A 13,007-nucleotide genomic window follows, 5' to 3' on the forward strand; every position below is an offset into this window, starting at 1 on the left:
AACCATTTCAGAGATCTAAGGAGAGGAAGACAAAATCTTAGCAGTGGTGCTTGATTGTATATGTGATTGCTCATATGTATATATCCATGACACCAAGGATGTGTGATTTGGAGCAGTTTCAGTGTCCTCTACACAGGCCCAATTTACTTATTGTGGTTCCATATCTGGGCTTCTGAAACATACATGTCAGACATGTATGTTTAAGAAGTGCAGATATGGAGCTACAACCAGTGTTCCCTCTAACAGGGCTTCCCAGATGTTGTTGACTACAACTCCCAGAATCCCTAGCTGCAATGGCTTTTGCTTGGGCATTATGGGAGCTGTAATCCACAACATCTGGGAATCCCTGTTTCAGGGAACATAGGCCACAATGTGAGGGCTTTCTCCTCTTTACTTGCTGTAAGTTACTCTGTGAATTATGACACTGATGACTAATGTTCTATAAAGTGGTGGCTAGCATCAGTCTCTCCTTTTGGTTGTGTTGGCCTCTTCTGGATAACTTTTTCAGCCAAGACAGTTGCTTTCAGAAGGGTATGGTAAGGAGTTTGCTGTATACTCTTCTAAAAATCACCTGCTTGTTCCATATCCCGAGCTTGACGCAAAGTTGCAGTTAAACTCCTAAGTGCTGATTCCATCATTTTGCACTCTCTTATATACGCAAACATGTTTTGCGAATTGTGGGAGCTCTGGCATGGCAGCTTTCAAAATAAACATGTACCTTTCAAATAATTATCTTCTCCACTCCCTTCAAGACTGTGTAGTAGAAAAAAGCCTCTCTTTATTTTACTGTTAGCACTAATGTGGGGCTGCCTTTGTACGTAGTCTGGAAACTGCAGTTGGTACAGAATGTGGCAGCCAGGTTGAGCTCTGGGTCATGAAAATATCAGAGATACCTACCATATTATTCCTATACTAAAAGAACTACATTGGCTACCAGTAGGTTTCTGGGCAAAATACAAGGTGCTGGTGATAACTTTAAAAACTCCAAACAGCTTAGGCCCAGGTTATTTAAGAGAACGTCATCTTCACCATGAGCCCCACCGCCCATTGAGATAATCTGGAGAGGTTTGTCTGCAGTTGCCACCAACACACCTGGTGCCACCCAACATGCCTGGTGCCACAGGGGCACCAGACATGCCTTCTTTGTTGCTGTCCAAGACTCTGGAATGTGCTCCCTGCTTAAGTAAGAGCCTCCCCATCTCTGACAACTTTTTAAAGTCCTTAAAGACTTATTTTTTCACCCAAGCTTTTTAACTTGATTGTAGTTTTAAATTGTTTTAAAGTTTTAATTTCTATTTTAATTTGTTTTATGTTGTAAATTTTCCAGAGATAGAAGTTTGGGGTAGTCTGCATATTTGATAAATAAATAATATGCCATTAGTACTCCCCCCACCCCCCACCGACTCCTAACACACAGACAGTGACTGTATACAATTCTAGAGAACTAAATCAGGAACTTATAATATCATCACTGGATGGCCAATAGGAAACTTACTGGTGATAAATGGAGGCATTGGCTGTGGAAGCCCTAACTTATAAGAGTTAATATTGGAAGTAATGTACTAATTTTGATTGTATTATTTATTTAACATATTTTTATACTGCCCAAAACTTATGTCTCTGGGCTGTTTACAACAAAATAAAAACAGAAAGTAAAACATTAGTTAAAACACAAACAAAAAGTTTAAAACATTACAACAATTTAAATTTTTTAAACAGTATCTGATACTGTTACCTCTCATGGTATAATGAGTACCACAACAGTTATAAATTATGTTAAGTATTCAGCATTTATTATTCAGTTGATGGGAGGAGGTGGGTCTTGTGGCAACCAGTTTTCTTCTCTTGATCTAAATAAAAGCTCCCTTACAAGGGACTTTGTGCTAACAGTGTGTTCATTTAGACTGCTTAGTTTCACAGGACTTTGCCATTGGTGCCCTTATTTATTTATTTATTTATTTATTTATGTACTGCCCCATCCAAATGGCTCTGGGTAGTGCACAGCAGCAAGCAGCAAAAACAAAACCTGCATTTGTCATTTTAAAAACAATCAGTACAATTTAAAAAAAAAATTTAAAACCATTAACAATTAAAACATTAAAAACAGTTTAAAACCCCTGGAAGCGTTTTTTTAAAAAACATTATTGCTGCAGCCATGAAGTCTACAATCTTCCTTTTTAAAAGTTAGAACTGGGATTCTTTAGAAGCTGGTAAAACAATTTAGGGGAAGGCTTGCTACTTGTCATCGTAGAGCCTTTTCTGTTTTTCACTGTTTACCAGTGGATGTAGAATAGCTAGGCTAGCTATATTGTCGTCCACTCTTCTCTGCTATGCTGTTATATCATGTATTTACTGGTGAAAGTAGTTGGAATGTGAAGTGGAAGATTGTTCCACAGGTGTAGCCTTGCATACTTTCCCTACCAGATTGTATTCATACATAATTCATACATTACAACATAATTGCGGAGTAGGCAGGGATGACCATATTGGTACAGGTGGGGAGGACTGCTTATTCATTAACATCTCATGCAGGGTCAGTGGACCTAACTCACCATTATAATGCTGATCTATCTTAAAATATGCCTCCCCACACACACCTCATGCTTGCTGCTTGCACATGTGCACTCACTCCCTCTCTCTCTGACTCGATCACTTTTGACATTGGTTTCATGAAAAAGATAGCAGAGACCACACTTTTCAATGGGTATCCTTTCTCCCAAGTCAGGTTCTATGCATATTCAATGCAGTGATCCAAGAAGGGGGCTAGGACACTTTTTCTTCCTTAAGCTGTTGACCATTCAAGACATCATAACCTGACATGGTACCTGCCATCTACTGTTGCAGGCCAGGCAGCCAAAAGTGACAGTTCTCTGATCCTTGTTTTGCTCTTTGCTGCCTTTTCATGTGTCACTGACTTGCTGGGCAGATTTTTTACCCAGGCAGCAGGGGATTGTTTTGCAGTGGACCTGGCCAGGGTCAAAAGATTGAAGACTGTGACTCATGGAGGATCTGTTCCAATGTTAAGAGTGGATAAGACGCATGTCTCTGCCGTTTTGGGTGGCAATTGCTGTAAGAGATCACTTATATGTATGTTTGCCCACTAGAGCCTTTCCCTGGCTTGGAACTGGTAGAACCCAGTTGGCAGAGGGACTCTGAGGAGGGTAAGTCAGAGGGGTGCATGACTAAACAGGGCTCAAGTATTGAGCCTCCCTATCTGTCCTTGCTGTGTGTCCGTCTGCACTGTGTGGCTTTTTTCCTTCAGGCCTGAGAGCTGCTTCCTATCTGCCTAACAAGTTGTAGAAACAGTATGACAGAGCTTTAGGGCTGCTCCAGTAGGGAAGGAACATCCCTGATACTGGCCCTTTTGAGGCATGAAGTTCAACAACTATGGTTTCAAGTATGTGAAGGCCTCTTTCCATGGGAGGAACAGCAACAGTATCTTTCCCCTCCATGGGAACACAAGAACTGCCATGCTGGATTATGCCAGTGGTCTCTCTGGGTCAGCATCCTGTTGCCATACTGATAGTTTCAGGCGGGATGGCTTACAAGTGGGGACATGCTTCTTCTGATGTACAGCTTCTTTTATTAGTTTATTGCCTTGTATTTATTAATTGACTCTGATACTTGGAGTTTATAGAGCACCTCAGAGCATTCAAAGGAATCCACATACACCATCTTGTAACAATCCTTATAACAATCCCACAAAGCGGTAGTGTGTATCATTATCCTCGTGTTGCAGATGTGGAGTTGAAGCTGAGAGATAATAGCTTATCTACGTTTATAGCTGAGGTGAGAGATTCTTTGGATGGGGGCGGGATAGTTCCTGATGCACAGCTTTTGTTTGACCATTACACTGTATCCACTCCCAGAATACCAGGGCTTGCTCAACTTTGGCCCTTCAGCTTTTGTTGGACTACATCATCTCCAGCCACAGTGGGCAATAATCGGGGGGTTAGGGTTGTTGTTGTCCAGCTACAGCTGGAGGCCTAAGCAGGGTTGATTTGATTTAAATCACAATTTAAATTGCTTCACGGAAGGACTCAATTTTAATGATTTAAATTACTAGTCCAGAAGTTGCTATTTAATCATTTTCTATAAAATACATTATTGTTGACTACTATAACCTTAATACACATTTAGAGATAGATGTAGGTTTCATTTTTAGAAGGTAGGTACACACTTCTTATCATTTGGGCATCCAGACTTTGCATTTCTTTGTTGCACTGTTTTCATTTCTTGCCCACAGGTATAGGAACTTCATTAAAATATTCCCAAATGGGGTCCCTCTTATGGCCTGCTGCCATGAAAGATGTTTCCTTTCTACAATGGAGGTGGAGGATACACTCAGAAAAAGTTTCCTCGGGACTGCATGAATATATTCTGTTCACTTTTGGTTTCACTTTCTATTTCCCTCCCTTCTGTATCCCTTGCATTTGTATCCGGACTCCTCCTCCTTCCACAGATCTACTCCATCCCCCTAAATCCTCTATTCATTCTTTGTCTTTGCACTTTTTTGGGTGGGGAGCAAGGGCTTGACTGTGTGTGTGTGTGTGTGTGTGTGCACGCGCGCACATGTACACAGACGCATGTATGTGCTGTATGTAGAACCGCCGGAGCCATTCCCATATGGCAAGTTTACTTCAAAGTGCCCTGGAGTTGTAGGTATGCATCAGAGGGATTTACCTCTAAGTCTATGTAATATAGTGAAGTGCACTCCAAACATAGATTTGGGTTTTCCCCTGAACATTGGAACTTAGCCCAAATTATGTCTCTGCTAAACAGTTCCACTTTTTACAAGGCTTTTTGGGATACTTTGAAGTACCCCAATGTTTCTTCTGAGATATATGGAGAGGCCATAGTGATAGAGCGATTGTTCCTAAAGCTTTGTTGCTTCATTATTATTATTATTATTATTATTATTATTATTTAATTAATTTGCTGGGTGATCCTGTGGAACACCCACCAAGACCGCTGACTTTGCTGGGTCAGTGGACTTGTGGAAGTCGAGACTAGGGTGGCGGGGACTTTTAAAAGAGAGAGAAATAAAAAAGGATCCACCTGCTTACCTCCCTGCTTCGCACACCCTTCCGGCTGGCTTGGCTTGCTCTCCCCGCTTCCTCTTCAGCTGCTTTCTGGCCAGGAGGGCAGGTGTGGAGGGAAGCTGCCTTCTTTGGTCGGGCCGGGGCCAACTCTCAGCCTTCTTCTGAGTCCGTCCTCTTTGGCAACAGGCACCAGCTGGGCTGTGGACGTGGAGCTCTTCCTCAGAGTTAGGCTGCTATGAGTGCCCAGGCATTGGCAGGGAAGCAGCAAGGTTCTGGCTGAGCGAACACCGCCATGCAAGTGGCCAGGCAGGCTCTCTCCCGCAAGCTAGATGATTTTGCCGGCCACCTGGTCTTGTGGAAGTTAAAACAAATAAAATGATAAAATAAAAGTTGAATAAAAAAGGATCCATTGACCCCAGTGCAAATTTCATTGTCAAAAGACCTAGGAGAAGAGTGCCATTTTAAAACAGGCTTTATGTAGGAGGGGGCGGGTTCTATGTTGGTATTAACATTGCAAGTCGGCAGTCTTCTGGAAGACCCCCTAAAAACAAGGTTATTGTTTTAAAAAGTTTTTTATTCATTAAAATGAAAGTTTTTTTAAAGCGATGCCACACATGCATGGTGGGGGGAAAGGCGAGATATCTTACCTACTCTAGACATCCATTGGCCAGAAGGGACCTGAGAAAGACCCGGGAGCAAGCAGTATGAACGGTTCACGAAAACAATTTGGAGGAAACGGAGGTACACTGCATCAAAGCAGCCCCAGAATTGTTTTTGTTTCAGCTTCAGGCTGCGGCTTCTATGCGACTAATGATTAGTTGCGTAATCCCGCGATTAAACCTGCCATCTGGGTAAGGCCCTGCAGAATAGGACTGATCAGCTCTGTTATCTCTCATCCCCATATACTGCTGTTAACATGTTCATAGAATATAATTAGAAGTTATGATTAATATTCATGATGATATATTTGACCTATGAATTGTTTTTAAATCAATTTGATTTTTTAAAAATCCATTTTAAAAAAAATCATTGGTTTTTATCAACCCTGGGCCTAAGTTGTGCAGCCCTGCAATAGACTGTTGCATGTACAGTTTCTAAAAATGGTGGTTTTACTTTAACTGATGCAGCTAATAGCCCCCTATCCTTCACATATTAATGATGTGTGCTGGTTTCCATCCTAACAGTTTCTGTCCTGTGGCAATGAATTCCATATGTCGGTTATGCCATGCGTAAAAGGGATATGCTTCACTTGTACTTCGTTAATAACCATATCCTGTTTTGTTTCAAGTCCTTCACTCCAATTTGAGAAATTAGCAATGCATTTTGGAGTAACAAGTGAGACACTGACATTGCATTGTCCCTTTTTGTTTCCTAGACCTGCTGCTGGACTGGAAGCAGAATGCTGATGAGGTTATTGTGAAGCTGAATATGGGCAGCGGGGCCCTGAAGACAGAGGAAGTGGATACTTGTTTCACGGACACCAGCTGTGTTGTCAATTTACCTGGTGTGTGATGTAGGCTCCCCCCACCCCAATAGTTCTTAGTCAAAATCTCAAAGGAGGCAAATTAGCTCCTTTCTTTACAGCAGTTGCCTTTTTTCAGTGCAGGCGACCAGTAGCAGAAATTGTACTTCCTAAAGCAAGTCTCCATGCAGGCCAAAATGGGAGGGGGGAAAGCAGGAAAAAAGGTGCAGCAGCAAAGTTGTGTTAAGTGTAGACATGTAGGAACCTAGGACTCTCAGCCCTGCTGGGAGTAAGAAGGCTATCCTCTACTTGTCTACAAAATGAGTCATCCGCATGCTCTGCACAGCTCCAAAACTACCAAGGAAAAGATCTACCAGGAAGCACTTTGCCACCTTCAGTAAAAGGCACGGGGCACTTCTCTACTTCATAGGCCTAGATGGTGGATGAAGAGAACTCTTGCCTAGAAGCAACACATTCCCCTTGTAGAGTGGCTTATGCTTCAGGGAACCTAGACGGGGACTCTATGTGTCTAGGAGAGCTACAAAAAGGTACATGAGCAAGAATCAGACTACTCTCAGATATTAGTTATCAGAAGGTACCTATTTCAGGCTTTGCTTAGTAGCTACTTCAGAATCGCATGGCACAGTCCTAAAGGACAGATCAACTGATCAGATTTTGACAAGTGGCATGAACCACTTTTGGCAATGAGAAGTAAATCAAACCTCTTCCTTGATTCCTAGGAGGGAGGACATTGCCAAACCAGCATACATTATGGTCTTACTTATTTGGTTGGTGACAAGGGAATTGCGGAAGAGCCTAAATGTTTCTTAAGGTAGAGGTCCCAGTCAGTGTTCCCCTCTAAGGTGTGTGCATGAGTGCACACAAGGGTTTTTTTGCTGTCTGCTCAGTTAATTTTAGATCCCGCTCAGGTTGAATCAGGAAGGCCCCTTATGAATGCATGCGCGCACACACTCGGGGTGATCCAGCAGGACATTAAAGGGGGTGCAACAGGAATCCCCCCCAAATATATATTTTTTTCATATATAAAAATATTTGGGCTTGGATTTTCTTTCCCTTGAAAATGCACTATGCCAGGAGTGTCAAACGCAAATTGGTGGTGGGTTGGATTATATTTTAGAAGAAATTCTGAACATACCTTCCAATACCAGAATTTGCATGGACGATCCTGCTGCTCTCCCTCTCTTCCTTGCAGAGGTGTTGCTAGGCATTTAAAAGATGCAGGGCTTGGGCCCACAGCCTCCCTACATTTTGATAACTAAACCCTTTCATGCTCAAAAGGTATCCAACACTCTCCTACCCACTAGTTTGCTTCACTTGTAAAAATGAATCTCCTTTTTCTTCTGCATCAGATTTTTCCTGCAATCATTACACGCACGGTTGAGAACCTAGTGTTAAGACTAGGATTGGGGAACTTGCCTTCCCCATTCATTCATGAAACTCAATGAGATACTCTCTTTCTCCTCCAAACCTGCCCCACAGGATTTTTGTGAGGATAAAAGTGGGGAGGAAGAACATGTACACTTCCCTGAACTCTTTGGAGGAAGAATAGGATATGTCTCATATATATACACACACATATATGTTTGTCTTGACTTTTAGCCACATGCACTCCATTCCTAAGCATGTAAATTCAGAAGCAAATTCAAATAGCTTTTTTATACCTATCACAGCAGTAAGCAGCCCAGTTTGATCTCTTCTGTGAATCACATTTGAGCAAAAACCATATGCAACTATAGTTTGTCTATACGCTACAGAAGGAAAAGCCACCAATTTGGTATCAAACTGGACAGCAGAATGTTGTATATGGAGTTACCCAATTTCTTTGAAGCAAGCATTTCAAGGGCGAGGGAGCTTTTAAAAGATTTTTTTCCTTGTGATCTGAATTTGAAGCAAGTGTATAAAAATAGACTTTTGGTGGAAATACCTAATGTTTATATTAGCAATTTGTGAAGCTACTTTCAAGAAGTTGCAATCTATTAGTCCATTACAAGCTTATTAAAAAGACACTATGTAAGTTATTTATATATATGGTCTACTGTTACAAGCACAAAGCAAAATAAAATAGTAATGATTATAAGGAGAAACATGTTGACAGAGAACCATTTTCCCACATATTTTGCTATTTAAGCAATTTTGAGAACTTTGTTCTCAAAAAAGCAGCATATACATATTTTTAATAAGGCGGGAATGAAAACACACACACACAAAGATTAGAGATATAAGCAGTTTAGTATCTTCAAACTCAACAGCAAGGGGAACAAATTACACACAAACAAAACAGATAAGGGTTGGGATTTTTTAATGTTTTACTTTCCTGGAGTGAGACAAGCCAAACAGACAGCTTCCACCCCACATTCAGCTGCTCCTCTTGGCCTCCTCGCTCTGCAATTCAAATGCTGAGTGGGGGAGCAGCACAAAACTGCAGGCAAACAGATCAGGCTCTTGTTGGGAGAGGGCAGGACTACCAGCATGAAGGGAAGCTAATTCTTTTTTGACACTGCTGCTCCCAATCTCAATCCAAATTCACAGGGGGTACCACTGCACCTTTGCACTTCCCTGGATCTGCCCCTGCGCACATTGCCTTGATACTGCCACCCAGAACAAAATGTATCCTGTGAGAAAATTTAGAAGGAACACTGGTATTATCAGCTAATGTTGCTCTTTCAATTCAGTTTCAAAAATGCTATCCCTAAAACACATGGCTCATAAGATTGGGAGCATGTTACTCTCTGTGCTGGGACTGCTGTTTCTGACAGCGGGGGTGGGGTGGGGAGGAAAAATGCCTATTTGAACCTTGTTAAAATGTTGGGGGAAGAAAGGCAAAACATTCAAAATAAGGATTAAGAGCTTTAGAAATGTGTTTGGCTGTGATGTTGTCATGGAGAGTGAAATATGGCATTTTTTTGTAGAACCCAACAGCTTGTAGAGGATCTTGAGAAGCTTAACTTAATTTAAAGCAAAAAAAAAAAAAATGTATCCCACGGAGCTGCAGAAATGACTGTGGAAACAGTGGAAACAGTCCTGAGCACAATTATCTACTATTGCTCATGGCTTCCAGTTCCTCTTTTCCCACTCCTATATTTCAGTTTCTTTTTCTCAGACCCTCACAAAATGTGAAGTACAAAACCCCAAACTCTCTAAAGAAGCCCTCAAACAAAAAACATACTATCATGACAACTGTATGAAATATACATTTGCCAGTGAAGCAAATCAATTCAGAGTGTATTCCTGTTGCACAACATAGTTTTGCATCCATACAAAGAAGTCTAGATCCTCTAAAGTAGCCATTGTATCTCATGAGACTAGCACAACACTATCCTGAATATATCGGCATAGGTGTGCTTCTGTTTTGGTCAGCTGTGACTTGATATGTGTATAGTGAGTGTGTCAAGCTGCCTTATGCAGTGTCAAGCCATCTTGCCTAGTGCTGTCTACTGTGAATGGAAGGGGCTTTCCAAGGGTCTCGGGCAGAAGCTTTTTCCATCACCTGCTACCTGTTAATCGGAGATGCCAGGAATGTATCCTGGATCTTTCTCCCTGTAGGGTATGTGCTTTATTACTATGACTTCTCTATTGTGTTGTGTTGAGGAGAACTGAGTGGTGTAACCTTAAAACTTTTCTCCTATATATATCCTATCCACCACCCCTCAGATGGTCGCCAGTGGAGCTGCCAGTTCTATGAAGAGATTGAGAGCTCCTGCAGCAAAGTCCAGTACAAGAAGGGCAACATCCTGCAGTTGGTGCTTCAGAAGAAAATCCCATTGCACAGTTGGGCTTCACTCTTGGTAAGGCTCAGCCTTGTTCTTCCTGAAACCATGCATGTTTAGCACTTCCTAGCAAGTAAAAGACCCTGGAAGCTAGGAAGGGTGGGCAGAATTGGAGCAAAGGTATTTCTTCTGGTTATGTTTGACTGGTCCCTTTTTTGCTCAGGCTTGCCAGTGATCCATTGCAGGGAGCCATATTGGCTATAGTAATTCAGGGCAGCCAGTTAACTCTTTGCTTGTGGCTGGCAGTGAGTCTGTTTACTATAAACAAATATTCCATGTCCACTGAGCTCAAGAGGAGCCTGCTCTTCTGACTCAATATAGCCATTTTAAGCCTGGTTTAATACCGCTCTTCCAGAAGCGCTGCAAGGATAGCTCAAGGGAGCAGACCAAGAGGGCTGCATGTAAGGAGAATGGCAAGGAGAAACACCCTTCTACACAGACAGTATCTGAGGAGCCCCAACCCGAGAGCACCACGGAGCCATCCAGAGGAAGACAAGAGCCATCCAGCCCAAAACGGGCCCCCAGGAGGAACGAAACTACAGGAGGAAAGAACTCATCCAGTCCAGGGCTGCCAAGTGGCCCTAGCGTCAAAAAGGCAGTGTGTGTCAAAGCCAGTCTGTCTGAGGAAGAAGGGAACAGCAGCAGCATGGGCAGCACAGAGCTCAGTGGGAATGTCAGTAGCCAAAGGAATGGCTGGGGAGCCGAAGGGGATGCTTCGCTGGACCTGAAGGTGAGGAGCAGAGATGGGAGAGGGGTGTGTGATTCTCTGCAGTCTTCTGGCCCAAGGCTGGGCTATGCTGGTCCTTTATCCTGCTGCTAAATAAGACAGTGGGCCATGTTCTTATTCTACCACATGGCTGCAGGTTGGGGGTCAGAGGGAAGACCTGCACTTTCTTGTCTCTATTAAGGAGAAAGTGAGGTGTTGATTAAAAAATGCAGATGTATTGCTCACATACGACCTAGTTTTGTTACTTGTCTTTCTCTGCTTTTGAGGACAGGAATTGACTTTTGAAAGTTTAAGAGGTCTTACTCCCCAGAAACTCACTTGTTGGAGGAAGTACAGGCTGAGACTGACTGACACCCAATGTACCTGTAGGGCCTTGAGTGGAAGTTCCCTCTTTCCAACTGCTATGTGGGGTTTCAGCCTCCCGCTTATTTAATTATCTATGTGGGCAGGAACTGTGGATCTGGGTCGAGATCCGTCGAGATCCATAAGAATGGGTTCTGCGCCTGCACAGAGACCACGCGGTAGCCATGCCTCAGCTTGTCGAGGCGTCCAAGCCCCACCCCCACGCTGTGCGTGTGCTATTTAAGGGCTGGCTGGACGCCATCTTCCTCAGTTCTTTTCCGACCGCCTCAGCGTGTTGACTTCGGTCTGCCGCCTCCTGTCGGATTCTTCCTTTGTGAGTTCATCTAAAAAGGAAAAAACGGACTGAATTACCTGTGTATGACTTCGGACTGGCTGACGTTCTCCGGTAGGTTGTTTCGACCCATTTTTTCTGGCTTCCCTGTCTCTTCTGGCGTTTCTCCGACCCGGACCGGCCCTGACTACTCGCTCGCGCGCCCCGTCATGACTGAAGAAAAAAAAGTCTTTTAAGAGGTGTGAGGGCTGTAACGCCAAACTCCCCTCTAAGGACCTACATGAGCTTTGCTTGCTCTGTTTGGGAGAACAGCATAATGTTTCCACCTGCCGAATATGCTTATCGTTCTCCAAACAAACTCGTAAAAATAGGGCGCTACGCCTGTGGACAGCGATCTATGACGATGTCTTGAGCCCTTCAGCGGCTAGCCACCCGCATTCGTCAGCTGCCGCTCCTAAGTCGCCAGCACCGAAGTCAATGGAATCTCCCTCGATGTCGACCCCTCGTCGGTCACGGCCGTCCAAGAACTTGGCTCCGACCTCGGTCTCGATACCGACCGCTCAGGCTTCGACGTCTGCGTCTACATCGATGCACGCCCCACCGCTGCTTAAACACCGCTTGGGGCACTCATCTTCCAAGCACCGTAAAGCTAAGCACGGTGACCCTTCTCCAGGATCTCCAGTGCCAACTAAGCGCCAGAAGACGGTCAATCTCACGGACACCCCGTCACCCCCGACTGCGTCTCAGGCACTCAGGCCTTCGCCCACTTCTCCGGCAACGGACTCATTACCGAACGTGCTCTCGATGGCTGTCTCATCCATACCGATCCGTTCAATATCGAGGGCTAGATCGCTTTCTCCAGCACTGACGCCAGTGTCCTCATCTGCCCCTGCTTCTCCTCACACTCGACAGCCTGGGCCATCGACATCGAGTCTCCACACTCCTCGAGTCTCGATGTCAACTGCTGTGTCTCCTAGCTGTCCATTTCGTGCTGCCGATGTGGACACCCAAGCGTTTCCCGGCGCGGCAGCTTCGACGTTGGATCCCTCGGTGGAGCAGACTCTGCTATCGATGTTGGACTCTGCTACTACCACTCCGAAGCCGTCGACGTTCACGGGTTTTCCGGCGTCTACGATTGACCCGAACACACCCGTCGTACCTCCAGACACCACTCTTGTTGCTGACCACCTCCAGGACTGTTCATCTTGGCATTCTTGTGGCTTCGTCCACCAGCCAGCGACGGCCCCCTCCGCGGACGATGCACGTACTGCTTCTCCAGCTGCCCCGTACGCGGATGATCAGCTGAGACCATGGAGACCGCTTCAACCAGTATCGATTGCCGCCTTGCCTCCGA

General features: G+C 44.2%; 1 protein-coding gene across 3 annotated transcripts in view; it reads left to right on the forward strand.

Annotated features, from left to right (window-relative positions):
* Nucleotides 1-13,007, forward strand: part of USP19 (ubiquitin specific peptidase 19) — a 58,839-nt gene that overhangs the window by 1,880 nt on the left and 43,952 nt on the right. For all 3 annotated transcript variants that reach the window (XM_053300943.1, XM_053300946.1, XM_053300945.1), the window contains exons 3-5: nucleotides 6,418-6,546; nucleotides 10,177-10,310; nucleotides 10,648-11,022. In XM_053300943.1, the coding sequence (XP_053156918.1) occupies nucleotides 6,418-6,546; nucleotides 10,177-10,310; nucleotides 10,648-11,022 (638 nt within the window). The remainder of the gene's footprint in view (nucleotides 1-6,417; nucleotides 6,547-10,176; nucleotides 10,311-10,647; nucleotides 11,023-13,007) is intronic.

Source organism: Hemicordylus capensis, chromosome 2 (assembly GCF_027244095.1).
Source record: "Hemicordylus capensis ecotype Gifberg chromosome 2, rHemCap1.1.pri, whole genome shotgun sequence".
In the NCBI taxonomy this organism is placed as follows: Eukaryota; Metazoa; Chordata; class Lepidosauria; order Squamata; family Cordylidae; genus Hemicordylus; species Hemicordylus capensis.